This window comes from Protopterus annectens, chromosome 17.part0, assembly GCF_019279795.1.
Source record: "Protopterus annectens isolate FY-2018-M chromosome 17.part0, PAN1.0, whole genome shotgun sequence".
In the NCBI taxonomy this organism is placed as follows: domain Eukaryota; kingdom Metazoa; phylum Chordata; order Ceratodontiformes; family Protopteridae; genus Protopterus; species Protopterus annectens.
In genome coordinates this window covers 538,819,807-538,836,690 of record NC_056751.1, presented here as the reverse complement: position 1 = coordinate 538,836,690, position 16,884 = coordinate 538,819,807, and the positions used below count along the sequence as shown (strand labels likewise).

The 16,884-nt window shown below is 39.1% G+C and overlaps 1 protein-coding gene across 1 annotated transcript in view; it reads left to right on the top strand.

Annotated features, from left to right (window-relative positions):
• The window catches only part of LOC122791453 (mucin-6-like), a 1,454,314-nt gene that overhangs the window by 584,576 nt on the left and 852,854 nt on the right, over positions 1 to 16,884 (top strand). The window contains exon 19 of the mRNA XM_044059198.1: positions 7,825 to 7,937. Coding sequence (XP_043915133.1) covers positions 7,825 to 7,937 — 113 coding nt within the window. The remainder of the gene's footprint in view (positions 1 to 7,824; positions 7,938 to 16,884) is intronic.

Below are 16,884 nucleotides of genomic sequence, written 5' to 3'. Positions count from 1 at the left end.
AAACTTATGGGTCTATAGTTACCCGGGTCTGTTGCTGAGCCGCTCTTGTGGAGGAGGATAACAGTCGCTGTTTTCCATTCAGTGGGGACAAAGCCAGAACTCAGGCTGTGGTTGAATAGAGTGCCTAATGGAGTAGCTAGCTCTTGTTTTAGAATATTAAGAATGCATCCCACAATGCCATGTGGTCCAATGGAGGCTGTGTTCTTAGCCTTGGAGAGACCATTAATGACTTACTCTTTGGAGATGTAGGGAGGAGGAGATGATGAAGTCATGGTATGTGCTATGCTCCGGGGGGGGGGTGAATTTTCATTAAACCTGTCTGCTAGCAGGTTTGCAATTTCCACAGGGTCACTGTGTGTGTGATGCCATCCACAATTAGTCAGCACACACCTGAGTCCTACCATTTAGGTTGCAGATGTAGTTGAAGGAAGCCTTATGGTTCTCCTTGGCTATGGTTGCTAAATTGTTCTCATAGTTGCTCTTTGAAAATTTTATGAGTTGTCTTATTTGCTTGTTTAGCCTGAGGAGGGTGCTCTTCCAGTTCTGGTATCTCACTTTTGTATTTTTAGACATCAGCTTCTTTTGCTTATTGTATAATTTATTAATGCTAGACGTTCCACAGGATGTTTTTTTCTTCAGGATCTTGTTTTAATCCTATCTGGCATGGCTGTGTCTATACATTTCTGTAGATGTTTATACAGGGCATCAGTGCATATCTTAGTATAACTGTCAATGTCATGTATGGAAACTGGAGTTTGGAAGTTGATTATACCTTCCCTTAGGAGGGTATAATTAGCTTTGGTGAAGTTTTTTAGTATGACTTCTCCTTTGAAGACTTCTAGTGTTATTGCTACTTCAAAAATGACTAATTTATGGTCGGATTTAAGCAGTGCTGGCCCTACACTTGAGGCATTGCATCAATTGACTCATATTGGTGAGGACAGATCTAGAATATTTGAGCCCCTTTTGGGGTGGTGCACTAATTTTTTCCAGGGCATTGGAGTTAACAAAGTCCAGAAACTTTTGTGTGAGTTAGTTTGGGCTCATATAAGTTTCCCAGTTAATAAAAGGATAGTTGAAGTCACCCATGATTGGGTGCTAGGTTGTACCTTAATTGTTTCAAATAGGTCTAAATAAGTTGTGTGGGCATCTTGGTTCATAGAAGGGGACCTGTAACTGATAATGACCTGAAGGGGGGGGGTCTTACCCATGGTAATTTGGACTTGGAGTAGCTCCATAGAGTTTTCTTGTCTAACCAGTCTAAAGGTGTAATTGTCTTTAATGAAGATAGATACTCCACCTCTTTTGATTCTCACAGATTCAATTTGTGGTCTGAAAGTGTGGAAGGCATTGTATCCTTGCAAGGCTGGGATAGCTTCTTTCTATGGCCTTGAGCCAGGTTTCTATGACTGCACAGATGTCAACATCTTCCAGGGAGAGGAGTGCTTCTAGAGAGTGTGGTTTCTGATTTAAACTCCTGGCATTTAGCAGCTTGACCCTTAGATTCTTTGTGTTTGATATTTTCATATCAGGAATTTTGTTGCTGTGACCTTGCCTAAAAAAGGCATTATTGGGGAGGCAAGTGCCTTAGCCAGCAACTGAAATCTTAGAAGTGCCAGGTGAAGACCATCTCTGGCAAAGCAGTGTGGTTTATCCACCATGTTGTCCCAGGCTGACAGGAACTGGATCACCTTAGAATGACACCAGAAACTAAACCAATTATTTAAGTCAATCATTTTCTGTTTATAGTGTGGTGAGTGGGGCATCTGTATGTCTCATTACAGCGTCACCTATAACTAAAAGATTTGGAATAGTTGTGCATTTCCTTAAGGGCTTATTTGGTGACACACAGGTGCTAGTGTTTTTATGTGCATTGGGTACTTTGACTGTTGTGTTATGTGTAGTATGTTTGTGTTTTGGAGATCTCTGGTGTTTAGGTGGGTTTCTGGAGAGTACCTCTGCATATGAAGGTTTATGTGTTGGGTCCATATTATGAATAGGAGTCATGGTGTGTGAGCTGGCATCCTGTTTAGTGTTGTTGTTCTGGGCACAAGAGAGCAGTAATTACAGATTATTAGTGAAGGAGCATCTCTCGCAAATTGTACTTGAGTGATTTAGGAGTAAGGGGCTGTCAGTGTACAGGAGGCAGTTGCTACACTGCCTCAAAAAACCCATGTCCACTAGGCCAGCAGGAGAAACAGATGGAAACTGACAGTCCATAATGCAATGTTTGAATCTGGTATCTCAGCAGATAAGGAGAAAAAGATGGGGGTATCAGGCAGGAAGCTATTTTAGTGTGACTAAACTATGGGATGTACAGTAGGAGGTCTATAAAAGAGGGGATCTGATGTTGATAGGTAAAAAATATAATTAAAGGAATCAACTCCCACCTATGAGTTATTACTACCTTCCCAGTCCTTTAATCTCAGATCCTATACCTCCAGTTAGAACAGTATTGCTTTTCATAATCTGCAAACTTTTCACAGGTCTAAAACCAAATTAATCTGCAGCTGAAAATCACCTACCTGAATATCTAAAATGAGATGCAGAAGCTGTTGATTATCTAGTCTCCACCATTATATACAGATCTTTAAATAATGCCTGATGGAAATCCTCCAATGTAGTAACTTCAGATAAAAGTAGTTCATCTGTAGAAGTCTTACTTTTTAAATTTCATGTGGCCTGGGTCATGCCTGAAAAGGGTCTTAGGTCCAGTTTACCTACCCAGTTAACAAATGTATAAATTATTTATTAAATTAATCATCTAACTTTATCTAGCTTTACACCAACTACTCATCCCGGATGAAGTACCTGAGCTTTGTATGTACATGCAACTCATATCCTGTCTAGCAACAACTAACGATGGCTGCATGGTTTTCAACCTATGCATAGAACCAAACTGCCCTTCTTAGAATTTATAGTTTATTCATCGCAGTCTCAGTTTGGAGTGAATCATAGGCTACATTCTTAGGTATATCAATAGCATTTAATACAACAAACCCTGGTACACTTTTGTTTCATCTGGAGCAATGCAAACTATCCAGATAATTCTTATATAGGTTCAAAAGCTATACGTGTCATCAGAGACAGAGTCGGAGGCCTGTAGGGTTTCTGCTTGAATCACTGCTATTTGCCATATGTGTAAATTGCATTTTCACCCAGTGTGATTAAGTTCAGTTAATCAAATATGCAGATGATTTGTGTTACTGTGCCCCGTGGCTACAGTCAGATGTTTCTCTTCCACTTGAAGTGGCTTTATTCAGTCTCACTCACAGACTGATGTGTTTGTATTAAATTTAAACCCTAAACCAGCCATCAATGCTCCTGATATTCTGCTCAGCTTCTACATATTTACTTACAGCTATCAGCCTGAAACAGTCAATACCAGCAAATTTTGAGGCATCACCATTGATTGGTACCTACATTTCAGCAAGCATGTCAGTAACATGGTGATTAAAAATCGAAATTCATGATGCTGTATAGGACAAAGCCATTTTCCACAGGTCAGACTTGCATCATTATAGCCCATATTTACTTATAGGTTCATAGGTTCATACTAGGCTATCTGCCCTAGGGCATTTATAAGCCTAGCCAGAGTGTGTTTGGCTTTCGCCACCCATTTTAAATTAATTTTGCTATGCCTTTTTTTGAGGTTAGTATACTGTGCCTCTGTCTAACAGTGACACAGAAGTGATAGCCGGGGTAAACCTACGATCTCCCATCCACTCATCAAGATTCCTCTTGAAGAGAGTCAATGTGGGACTCTGCCTAACCTGGACTGGGATTTTATTCCAGAGTGAAGGGAGCCTCTGGGTTATGAATCTGTCCCTCCAGCATGTCCTATTTATTTCAGTGCTGAGGTTCAAGTCTCGAGCGTAGCTCGATAGGATTTGGATTTTCTGAGGTGCAGCATGTCCATTAATTCTGGGTTGGACATGGCTTTATACGTCAGGCTCAGATCGCCTCTGAGCAGGCGGTATGCCACTGAGTAGAGCTGGAGTTTCTTTAACCGGGCTGCATATGGCATCTTTTTGAGCCCTTTGATCCTCTTGGTGAGGTACTTTTGGGGTCTTTCCAGTTGCTGCAGGTGCCTGGTAAGGTACATCCCAAAAGGGGCATTGTACTCAATTATGGGCCTGATGAGGGATGAGTAAAGAGGCACGATGACCTCCCCTGATCTAGATGTGAATCCCTTCATGATTAGGTGGGCTATATAAAATGTTTTTCTAACCACTTTGGCCACGTGGTTGTCAAATGAGAGATTGCTATCAACTTGGGTCCCCAGGTCCCTAATGACTTCTTCTGTACTTAATGGATTACCACCTATGTGGTAATTTGTGGGCACTTTGTTTTTGCCAAAGGGGATGACTATACACTTTTTGGCATTTAGCTTGAGGCCATGGCTCTGGCACCAGTTGTCTGTTTCTATGAGGCCCTTTTGGAGGATGCTTGTGTCGGTTGGAGAGTTGATTATGGCGCCCAGTTTGCAGTCATCTGCAAACTTGGTCAGCCACAGTCCTTCCGTGTTGGCCTGTACCGTCAAGAAATATATACCGAACAAGAGAGGTCCCAGGACTGAGCCTTGTGGGACGCCACTTATAACTGGTTTGGAGTCTGACATGGCTCCAGCAATTCTAACCATGTGGGTTCTGTCCTTGAGCCAGTTTGCAACCCATCTAGTGACATAGGGGTTTATATTTAAGCTGGTGAGCTTATCTATAATGCCCGAGTGGGGTATTGTATCGAAGGCTTTTGCGAGGTCCAGGTAGGCTGTGTGGACCACCTTCCCTTCGTCAATGGCCTTGGTGACTGTTTCAAAGAAATCGTCCAGGTTTAAGAGGCAGGATCTGCCCTTAACAAAGCCAAACTGGGTAGGATCCAGTGTCTGTAGGTCCCCAATATCTTTATTTATGAGGTCCATGATGATCCTTTCCATAGCTTTGCAGACCAAGCTAGTCGGGCTTATGGGGCGATAGTTTCCAGGATCCGTTGAGGCACCACCTTTGTGGAGAGGGACCACTGTTGCTGTACGCCACTCTTTGGGTACATATCCTGTAGTAAGGCTAAGATTGAACAGTAGTTTTATGTTTGGGTTTAGCTCTTCTTGGAGTTCATGTAGGAAGCAGCCCGGGACACCATCTGGTCCCATTGATGCTGTGTTCTTTGCTTTGGAGAGGGCGGCTCTTACCTGAGCATCTGAGATGTCAGGGGGGGCAGCACTCTGTTGGGATACATATTTTCCCTTTTGGTGGGGAGGGGGGGGAGAAGTTTGCACTGAACCTGTCAGCTAGGATGTTGGCAATGTCTGTGGGCTCTTAACAGAAAACTACTTAACATCTTAACATCTAGTTTGCTATATGCAGTAAGTATTATAACTTGCTTTCCATCTACTCAAATTTTCAAGCTGGATCAAACGTACTTAGCAAAATTTCCTGCTAACCATCCTACTTAAACCTACAGCTATATATCCTTAAGGAAATTGCACTAGATTGATAAATACCATCTCATCTCTTTGCAAATTTGAACATTCCACACCATCCTCTATATGCCTGACAGATCCCCAACATACAATCCATAATTAATTGACGCATCCATTCTACTGTTTCAGATCAGAATCACTATAATATGGTCAATGAATGCAGTGTCAGGTCAATGAAGTAAACTGCCAGATGGTGTCAGGCAAACTGTTGCTTAAATATACTCCAAAGTATTTTTAGAGAGACAATCCAACAAGCTAAGAAGTAATTACAGAATGTATGTCACATAAACCTCTCTTCTTTCTCTGGCTTTCATAAATCTTCATGGTCTGTAGTTTCATTCCACTGTAAGTATACTCCCTTATGCCCTGTTCAATAGTGAATGAATTCCTTTGTGTACATTTTTCTAAATGTAGTTGGTTGTATATATCTGCTTGCATATTTGCAGAGCGAGTGTCTCACCAGGCAACTAATGTAAACTGTGCAAAACTATTTTATGGAAAATGACATGAAGTTAATGTATATGGATTGATATGTTTTATTTATTTATTTATTGACATTTGTTGACCGGGTTTGTCCAACTGGGATTTTGTCCCATTTTCAGTGGAGACCCGAAGCTCCAGATAGTACAATAAAAAAACACTACAGTAGTATACAAGCACAGCAAACAATAGAAATAAAACTAGTCATTACAGTAGTAAAACAATAAACAAAATAACATTAACAATAGTTAAATGACAGCACAAGGTTTTGTTTTTTTTTTTTTTGATGTATGTAACTGTACTAGTGGGGATAGAGTTCAGAAGTATGACAAGGATAGATGGAGTGATTCCAATGTGGGGGGAGGAGAGAATTATGTATGCTAGGCTAGGGTATATTCAGATGGAATCATAATTTCCTCTGTTGTCTTGCACAACTTATGTATTTTGCACTAGTAGAAACTGTACTTTGTTAGTGGTGGTCTTACTTCTATTGACAAGAACTATAGACTATATTAAGAAGCTTTTCATATTAGCTCTTCACTGAAAATGGTCTTTCCCCAGTCAGAATGTTGCAATCAAGAAATGCTAAAAAATAAACAAGTACATATGAACAAGCAAATAGGAAAACAAACAAACAAAAACAGATATAAATGCATACATATATATTTATATTTATGCATGCATAACTCAATTAAAGTGGTTGCTGATTCTGTGTGTGTAGTGGGTAAGGTTACTGAGATAAAGCAACTGGTTTGAAAATATATCTGGTGCACTGCAATAGAAATATATCTGTATTCAAAATGAAACATAAAATTACAATTACATTTATTTATTCATTTGCATTTTGACATTTTGAAATCATTTGTATTTTATGGATAAGTTTGTTTTGAAAATGTTGATGTTCCTGCAGTATTTACAGCGTATGAGGTATTAGCATTTCTTTCAGGCATGGGTTGGAAAAGCAATTTTGTCAGAAATCCTTCAGTTCACAAGAGGAATTCACATAAAAGACATCTTCAGGTATCAATGGATGAAAACCATGCTGCATAATATGCAGAAGATTCTTGCCCTGGAACGTCAAGAAACATAGTCAATGGCCAGGTCGGAACAGAAAACTGTGACTGTTATTAAACACTTTAAATGGAAGACAGATTGCAGTCTGGTAGCAATAATATGTAATATGGCTTCTTTGTGGACCACTACAACCTCAAGATCATTCTGAACAGCAAGGCTGATATGTCTGCTACTGACAGAGCATCATATTGGTTCTCAGCTGTTCTCCATTGTTTCACCTAAACATTTGTTCACAGCTTCCAACCTACTGTATTTTCTGGAGTCTGTTTATTTACTTTGTATAAAAATAACTCCTTTGCCAAGTTCTTATAGCGTTTTCATGATGCAGTCCATGTAGGCTATGATACCTCGCATTCAGTATTCACTGAAAGTTCCCCCACCAAGCTATACCATTGAATAAATTGCTCTACTGTACACCGTTAATCTCCTCACCAGGTTTACTGAGCACCACCTGGCAGGCATGGGTCTGTTTCTGAATTGTACATCTGTTATCCAGCAGCTGAGTCACTGTCCTCACTATAGTTAGTCTGCAGAATAAAAAGCAACTCTGAATCTGGCATTTAGTCCATAAACTGATCAATGCTCAGCAAGATTATTCTCCTTTCTTGCTATTTTTATCATAATTATTATCACAGGCATTATTGTGATCTAATGTACAATAAGAATGTATATCATGTGATGTCTGGCTTTCATAAATGATGTATTTATCATGTCAGCAAACATTTGCCTTTTGTAAATTCCATTTCAGATTTAGCATTTATGGTAGCTAACACAATAATATAATATTTCAGAATATTGCCCTCCTCCCCAGCGTTTCTTTAAATGTTCAGCACAACAGAGAGATGGTGAATATGGAGCAGCGTGTGCACCCACCTGTCAGATGTTAGCAACTGGAGCACAGTGTGTAAGTCCAATACTTATGTTCCTTTTTTATTAATTTCAATACATTGTATGTAGCATGAAACTTAAATTCTGTGAATATGATGAAGGTCTGAAATCAATTGGAAAGAAATCCTGTGTGCATAATGATATGTATGTATTAGTACATTACATGTATGTATGTGTGTGTGTGTGTGTGTGTGTGTGTGTGTATGTGTATACATATATATATATATATATATATATATATATATGTTAAAACAGCAGACTCCACTTTTGTTATTTGCGTAATACCATTTAGAGGAATACATTAGAAAATTATTTTTAACAGAAGAATCTACACACACACACTTTACATATCTAGATGGTGATCTTTTAAAGAAACATTTTTTTAATTGGGCATTATGCTTAAAACATTATATTCTGCCATGCATAAGATAAAGGATTTTGTGATGCTAACATGTTAAGTGTTTGTGAGGTCCCAGCAATGACAATACCCATTTTATGAGATCATTTGTGTTCCAGTTTTTTTTTTCTGGTGAAGTAATACAAAAAGTAGTCAGACTTTGCTAGGGAATGCATTTCTACCGAATTACTTTTAGTTGTCCACCATTTGATCACTTGTATTGTAATTTTGTCTGTTAAAATAACAGATAAAGGAGTTCATAATTTGCTGTGGAATATAATTCTGTTGCTGTTGTTAATCTGTCATTTATTCAAGTCTAACTCTTTGTGACCTTAAGCACACCAGGGCTGTCTATCAAAAACTGTTTTTTTTCATGATCTTGCAAAGACACATTCATTACTTTAGTAATGCTGTCTAACTATCTTTCCTGGTGCTACCCTTTTCATCTTTTGCCTTGGATGTTTCCAAACCTCCGTGTCTTCTCTGATGAATTATAATTTTTTGCATTATTTAGCCAAAATATTTGAGTTTTAGTTGCACTATTAGACATTTCAGTGAGCAGTCTGCAAGTATTTTCTTAATAATTGACTGATTTGATGTCACTATGTATGAAATTCCCAAAAGCTCTCCAGCACCGCAGTTCAGAAGCATTGAATTCCTAGAGCATGGCATTACCTATAGTCTAGCTGCCACAAATATGCACACAGTCCCCAGGTTAATGATGAAATCTATTTTTTAGTCTGGCATTATAGTTTAGCTGCCACAAACATACAGGCAGTCCCCAGGTTAATGATGAAATCTATTTTTTAGTCTGTCCTTATAGTCTAGCTGCCACAAACATACAGGCAGTCCCCAGGTTAATGATGAAATCTATTTTTAGTCTGTCCTTATAGTCTTGCTGCCACAAACATACACACAGTCCCCAGGTTAATGATGAGATCCGTTTTTTTAGTCTGTTCTTAAGTCAAGTTTGTATGCAAGTCAAAACAAGTACAAGGAAAGTTCTATTGTACTGCATTGCAATGCAGCACAGTACAGTAGAATGTCCCATACAAAAAATATGTTGCTTACTTCACTTCATTTCTGTACTATAGACATCACCCACAAATGTTTTCCACTCTTTTCTGAACTTTCAGACGTCAGCCAGACCTCCTACTGTCACCTAGACCCTAGTGAGCCACAATGTCATTTGCCCGCTTTACTATACAGTACAGTAACTGCTCAATACTGTGCACTGTACAAGCCAGCAGTCTTGATCAATCAGATCACCAACACAGTGATCTCTTAACCAATAGAATCTCTTGCACTCCGTGAAAGCGGAAGTAACTGCTCTAACAAGACGTGCGAGCAAGTTCATAAATGGGGAAAACAGGGAAAAGGAAAGCACAACATAATTCTTCATTTTAAGGTAAGATTTGGGCAACTTTAAAGATTTGTATTTATTTTCACATTATTTTCGACATTGCGGCAGCCCATTCCTATCTATGGGTCGTTTGCAAGTCGGATGTCTATAACTCGGGGACTGCCTGTAAGCTGTTACTGGGAGGCTATAATTTCAACTGTATGGACCTCTGCTGACAGTAGAAATCTCGACTGTTTAAAATCTTATGTAGATTTGCCTACCATAAGTTTCCTTTCAGGATGCAGCCATTTTTTAATTCCGTAGCTGCAATTAACATCTACAGAGATTTTAAACTCTGGGTAAATAAAATCTGTCATTTCCTTTTCTTCTTCCCCATCTACTGTCAAAGAATTGATACAGCTAGATGAGATACTTTTATTTTATTTTTTATGATGATGAGAAGCAAACTTGCTTTTATGCTTTCTGCTTTGCCTTCATTACCTGGCTGTGAAACTCTTCCTCACTCTCACTTCTCACAGTGGTACCATCTACATATCTGAGCTTTTAATATTTCTCCCAGTAGTTTTGATTCCTACAGTTTATTCATTTAGCACAGCTGTTCACATGATATATTAGGCAAGTAAATTGAATACGTACTGTGTGCTTTATTATTATTATTACAGTTATTAATTCACTGCTATCTTCACACGTTTTGTTTGTGCTTATAATATTTCTTGTTAGCTTGTCTACTGTCATTTATATTTGTCCAGGCTGAGACTAAAATTGGGCCATAAGGATTAGTGCTGTATCCCAGTTACCAAACTGAATAAATAAATACATACATACATACATTGGATGGTAATATGCAACCTTGTTGCACTCATTTTTCCCAGTTTTGAACAACTTAGCTATTCCATTTCATTTCTAGCTGTTGCATTTTGTTTTGCATTCAGATTATTCAGCACATAAATAAGGTGATTCACTATCCCAATTTCTCTAAGATCATGCCAGAGGAGTTCCCTTGCTTCCTTGATTATTCAGTGGATGTTGGAAGTTTGATCTCTGGTGCACCATCCCCTTTTAAAACCAGCTTGAACATCTGGCAGTTCTATGTCATATACTGCTGGAATTTGGGTTGCACGGTCTTGAGCATTACTTTGCTGGCATTTGAAAATCGTGCAATTGTTTGATAACTTGAGCACTATTTAGTACTGTCCTTTTGGATTAAAATATATACTTTTTTCCATTCTAGTTGCTACTATAGTGTATTCAGTTCTTGCTAGCAAATTCCAAGCAATACTGTAACAGGATAATTTTGTAGGATTTCAAATAATTGTGCCATAATTCCATTCCTTCCTGCAGCCATACCACTAGACCCATTTAATGTTATTCTCCGGGATGTCTGGCTGTAGATCACAGCACATACCATGGTATGGATCAGTGATGTTAAGGTCCTTCTTTTGTAGTTTTTCTGTGTGTTCCTGCCATCTCTTCTTAACATCTTCTACAAGGTCTGTCCCATCTTTGTCTTTTATCATACCCATTTTTAAATGCAAGTGTGGCTTAATACTGCCCGTATACTTGAAAAGATCTATCTTTCCTATACTGCTATCTTCATCCATTTGTTTTCACTGCTCATTTAAGCATACATCCTTTTTCTGCTTGCAGTTCTCTTAAACTGCATACAGTCTAATTTCATTGAATATAACTCTTTTTCCACATCCAGTTCTGAAGCCTTTACAGACTGCCACATGCTGCACAACATTAGAAACCTCTGTCATCTTTCAAGCTCTCTATTCATTAAGTCTAATACCTTAAATTTGTTCTTCACCTCCACTACACATTTATTTGAAATCGTATTGAGCTTGTATCAATCTGGCCTAGAGGATTTTCTTGTTTTCATTAATTATAAACTTTGCAAGGGGAAGTTAATGGTCTGAGCCATGGTTGGCTCCAGGACTTGTCTTTCTTGACTGCATAGAGGTCTTCCATCTCTGACTGCAAAAAATATAATTTAATTTTAGTATTGACCATTTGGTGACATCCATGTGTAAAGCTGTCCCTTGGACTGTTGAAACAAAGTGTTTATGACTGAAGTATTTTGACAGAATTCTACTAGCCTATTTCCTAGTTCACACTCCAAGCCAATACTTGCATTTTATTCCAAGTTGTTGTTTGACTACCATCTTTAATATTTCAGTCACATGTTATGACTGTAATATATTTGTTGGTGTAATATGTAGAAGATGCTTCAAATTCACATAGATATGATGGACTTCCTCTTCTTCAGTTTGTGCAGCTGAAAGTGTCACTGTAATGTTGAATGCCATGTCTTGGAGTCTGAGATCTTTTATAATCTGAGTGTAGCTGAGTACTAGTGTGGACACAATTTTATGAAAGATGAAAGATATTTCATTTCTTCTCCAGGGTTCTTGTCCACAGTAAAAGCTCTGATGATTGTGTAAGCAAAATGACCTATTCCAATCCATTTTAGTTCACTAATTCTCAAGCTGTCAGTATTTGCTCGTTACCTCATCCTTATCTAAATCAAGTTTACCTTGGCTCATAGTTCTTACATTTTAAGTTCCAGTGGTGTATATTTGTATTTATTGTTCTATTTATTTATTTTGCAGTATCAGTCTTTCTTTCCATATCTGGATACTTTTGCAATTAGATACCCTGTTGGCTTTAATCTAGCAGCTTCATAACCTCTAGCACAATTTATACATGTCCTCTGCAATTCCCCAGTAGTATGCTGGACAGGATCTCATTTCCTGGTATAATTTCAACACGTCTCTGCTTGATTTTTATCCATAGGGTTTTCACAGCAGTAATAGTGGGTAGATTATCATTGCTTTCCCAACTTGTCTTAACTTAGTCTAATTTCTCTCTGCCATTACCTGTCCATCTTGAGTGCCCCCACATGATATGGCTCCTTCACTATGACCAAGTAATGTAGTTCTCCCAGATAACTTTGACTTGTTTAATTCTGTCACATAACATATCCCAGAATGAAATTTTTTCGGGTATGTGGATAATTCCTTCCATTCTGTCATTACACTAATCACCAACATCAAACATGGACCTGAGGTAAAGAAAACATTTATGGCTTATAAATCAAAATTTCATGAATCTAAAATGTCACTAACAATATTGAAAGATATGAAGAGACCCATCATCAACAGCAGCATTAAAGCTACAGATCTGTAGCCAGGTAGGCATCTGAAACTTTCCCATGCTCCTCTCCCCTTATCCCACAATGTTCTGCAAATGTGGGCTTCTTCTCCAAAATTCTTTTCCCACTTGTCATGCTTCCATCAGAAATAAAATGGCCCTAGGCTGCATTTTGCAACATTCCACTAATTTGTTTAAAAATGTAAGTGATTGCCTTACAGTCTATATGTCTTTATTCCTTTACATCTCATCTTGGAATTGATCCTCCCCAAAGACAGACACATTTTGTGTTTTCTGCTTAGAAGAAGAGCATTTCACTGTTAAAGGTGGGATTTGTGAACAGTTAAGGACAGAAAACACAGACTGATATTATCTAAGTTAAAAGATAGCTCTTTGCCCACTCCCACTTCATCTCCAATCAAGAGCTCAGCCTTGTTATCAGCCTCACCGGCCTGTACTACTGAACCCATCACTGAAACTTAAAAGAAAATTATAAAGATGAAGATAGAAAAGAAGAAGCATAACGGTTTTGCAGAGATTAAAGAATTGACCGAGGAGATATGGATGACAGATTAAAAAAGCACTCAATTGGTGCTTTAGCAAAAAAAAAAAAAAAAAAAAAAGCCTTGGACAGGAGAGTTATATCAAGTAGCTATGAGGATTTGACTAGAAAATCTATCCTCCAAAAAAAGGAAGCCAATCGGGTGGTCCCCAGCCATAAACAAACTCTACAACAGAAGAAAGAAACTGTTGCAAAAAAGAGTAAAATCCCATGATTGGAGGAACTCCCTGATCAGCCTCAGTAAGAAGCTGAGATCCCTCATAAAATCCTCCAAAGTTAGTTACGAAAAGAAAATTGCCACTGATTCTAAAGACAACCACAAAGCATTCTATAGTTATGATAAGAATCTCAATGGCAACACTCAGATCTGCTCTGAGTTACAGGACAATGGCACTAAATATACAGACCCAACTGATATTGCCAACATCCTGGCAGATAGGGTCAGTGCTAACTTTACCCCCCCAAACCCCCTAAAAGGCCCATCTCTATACCAGAAGAATGCAAGTTCCTGTAATCACGGCTGCACAGGTAAAAACCACACTCTCCAAAGCCAAGAACACAGCATCCATGGGACCTGACAACATCCCGGGCTGCATTCTACATGAACTACAGAATGAACTGGCACCCCACCTAAGTACCATGTTCAATCATAGCCTCACCTCAGGCTTTGTGTCCATTGAATGGCACACAGCGACGGTTATCTCACTCCACAAAGGGGGAGCCACCATGGACCCCAGGAACTACTGCCCCATTAGCCTGACGAACCTGGTCTGCAAGCCCATGGAACATATCATCACGGAACTTATAAACAAAGACATTGGTAATCTCCAAACTCTGGACCCCACCCAGTTCGGGTTTGTAAAAGGCAGATCATGTCTCCTAAACCTGATAGACTTCTTTGAAGCAGTCACCAGACAAGGGTAAGGTGGTTCACACAGCCTATCTAGATCTCGCCAAGGCTTTCAACACCATCCACCACTCTGGAATTATAGATAAACTCACTAAACTAGGTATAAATCCCTATGTCACAAGATGGGTTGCCAACTGGCTCACTGACAGAAACCACACTGTGAAAGTAGCAGACTCCAAATCCGACTTCAGACCAGCGACAAGTGGAGTTGGAGTACCACAGGGTTCAGTCCTGGGTCCTCTCTTGTTTGGTATCTACTTCTCTGAAGTACAGGCTAACACAGACTGTCTTTGGCTAATGATGTTTGCAGATGACTGCAAACTAGAAGCCATAATTAAAACTCCTAACGATGTGGACATCCTACAAAAGGACCTCACTGAGACAAATGCCTGATGTCAAACCCATGGCCTCAAGCTCAATGCCAAAAAGTGCATTGTCATCCCCTTTGGTAAAAACTCTGTACCCATGAACTACCACATAGGCGGTAGTCTACTTAACATGGAAAGTGTGATAAGAGAACATGGGACACAGGTGAACAGTAGTCTCTCCTTTGATAATCACATTGCCACCGTATTCAGGAAAGCCTTCTACGTGGCACACCTCATCACAAAAGGTTTCTCATCCAGGAAAAAAGAGGTCATTGTTCCCCTCTACTCATCACTCATTAGACCCATTATAGAGTACAATGCCCCTTTTGGTATGTACCTCACAAGACATCTACAACAACTGGAAAGGCCGTAGAAATACCTCACAAAGAGGATTACTGACCTCAAACAGATGCCCTACGCAGACCGTCTTAAAAAACTCAGTATGCATTAGTTCAATTATGTTGTATGCACCCACTGTCATGGGCTAATGTGTTTTATCTCAAATCCACACGCTAAAGTGAAAGCATTCCTGCAATGGTTTATAGTCACTAACCTGCCGTTCTTGTTACTACGTGGCCCATGTGGGTTGCTACTTATATATGTATGATCTAGTGATAGGTTACTTGTGAAATAGTCCAATTTGCTTATAACCCATATATTTGTGTACTGACAATCTACTGTGCTATGAATTTACCCTACTTGGCTTGCAATTGTTATAGTATTTTAGATTCTACCTTATGTTCTGTCTCATGTTAGTTATATTTCCACTGTGCTTTTGTAAGTTTTTAGAAGATGTGCATGTGTAAGGTGGTTGTCTTTCTTAAAGAAATTATATTTTTTGCCTCTCAGCCTAAAACTGCTTATGCCAATTGCTATAATTAATACTGACCTATGTTAATCTACTACTTTTTTCTCTTCTCCCTAAACAACCCAGCTTGTAACCTCCTGTCCTGCTGTAAGATTTCTAACCTGCCTGCCTTTCAAGGACCCCCAATACTAACGGCAAACATCTCAACTATATCCTTGAGGAAGTTGCTGACCTATACTCAAACTATCTTCCATCTAAAGGATCTGTGAAAGTATGTTTGACCTAGCACCTAAGCTGTATAGTTAAATTACTATTCTCTCTGAAGAATAAAGTAACCATTTCTGGTAAATCAACAATTTTGTACCTAATCTCCCACCTGAGTCTAGTACCCAGCAGCCATATCCCCCCTATCTATCCCATAGGACTTTTTGCTCCCTCCTCGACTCGGATCTACCAGCTGTGTCCTCTGTTCTCTGCTTTACCCGAACAGCTGAAATGTAATTTCTTCCATCTCGCCACTAGGTGGTACCCTTACTTAAGCTTCAATAGGCTTCTGAATACTCCTGACCCTCATTTTTTATGAAATAAAACTTGACCGTTCTAAATCCTTTTTAGTTATCTGGCATTTGTATCTGTAAACTATGCAGACCTTTCTTTACTTAATTTCGTTACTGCAGTCCCCTATCCTTGTTACTTACTACCTATATGAGCACTCCCCTCTTACCTGGAACTACTAAGTGTGTAGTAGTATTCTGAAGGTTTCTCTGATTGTTTCTGTGAGCTTGTCTTTCAATTGCTCAAACCCGCTCCTTTGCCCTGCGGGCTCACTCAGCTCCCTAACCCCAAATTCCACCCACCCCCAGTGCATCTAACCTTATACTTCTCAAGCCACACCCCCATCTTACACTCAACCAATCAGCCCATTTCATCTCATTAAACACCTTTCCATTACCTCCATTTTTCATGTGTGCACCCTCTACCTAATCTATTGCTCAACAACTCCACTCTATCTATTAACAACCCCCCCCCCCCAGATTCTATCATTCTCTCCAGCCATGGCCATTATCGTTAGGCTAGGACTCACTAACAAGTTTCTCTTTCTCTTAATCCTTACCCTTCTAATTTTATCATATTTCCTTACTTCCTATGAACATCTAACCCTCTCTATATTTCATCACCCCCTAAAACAAACTACTCTATGTACTAATCTAGCCCCACAAATACACAGTAACATTACATCCTCATCAGCCTACCATCCTCTACAATTTCATAGACTTTACCATATAAAGTATCACCAGACTAGAAAATCTATCCCCTTTTTATGTAAGCTCTTGAAACACTCTCATACTCCTCTGCAGCATCTACTACTTCATGGTGATATTCAACCAAACCCAGGTCCAAA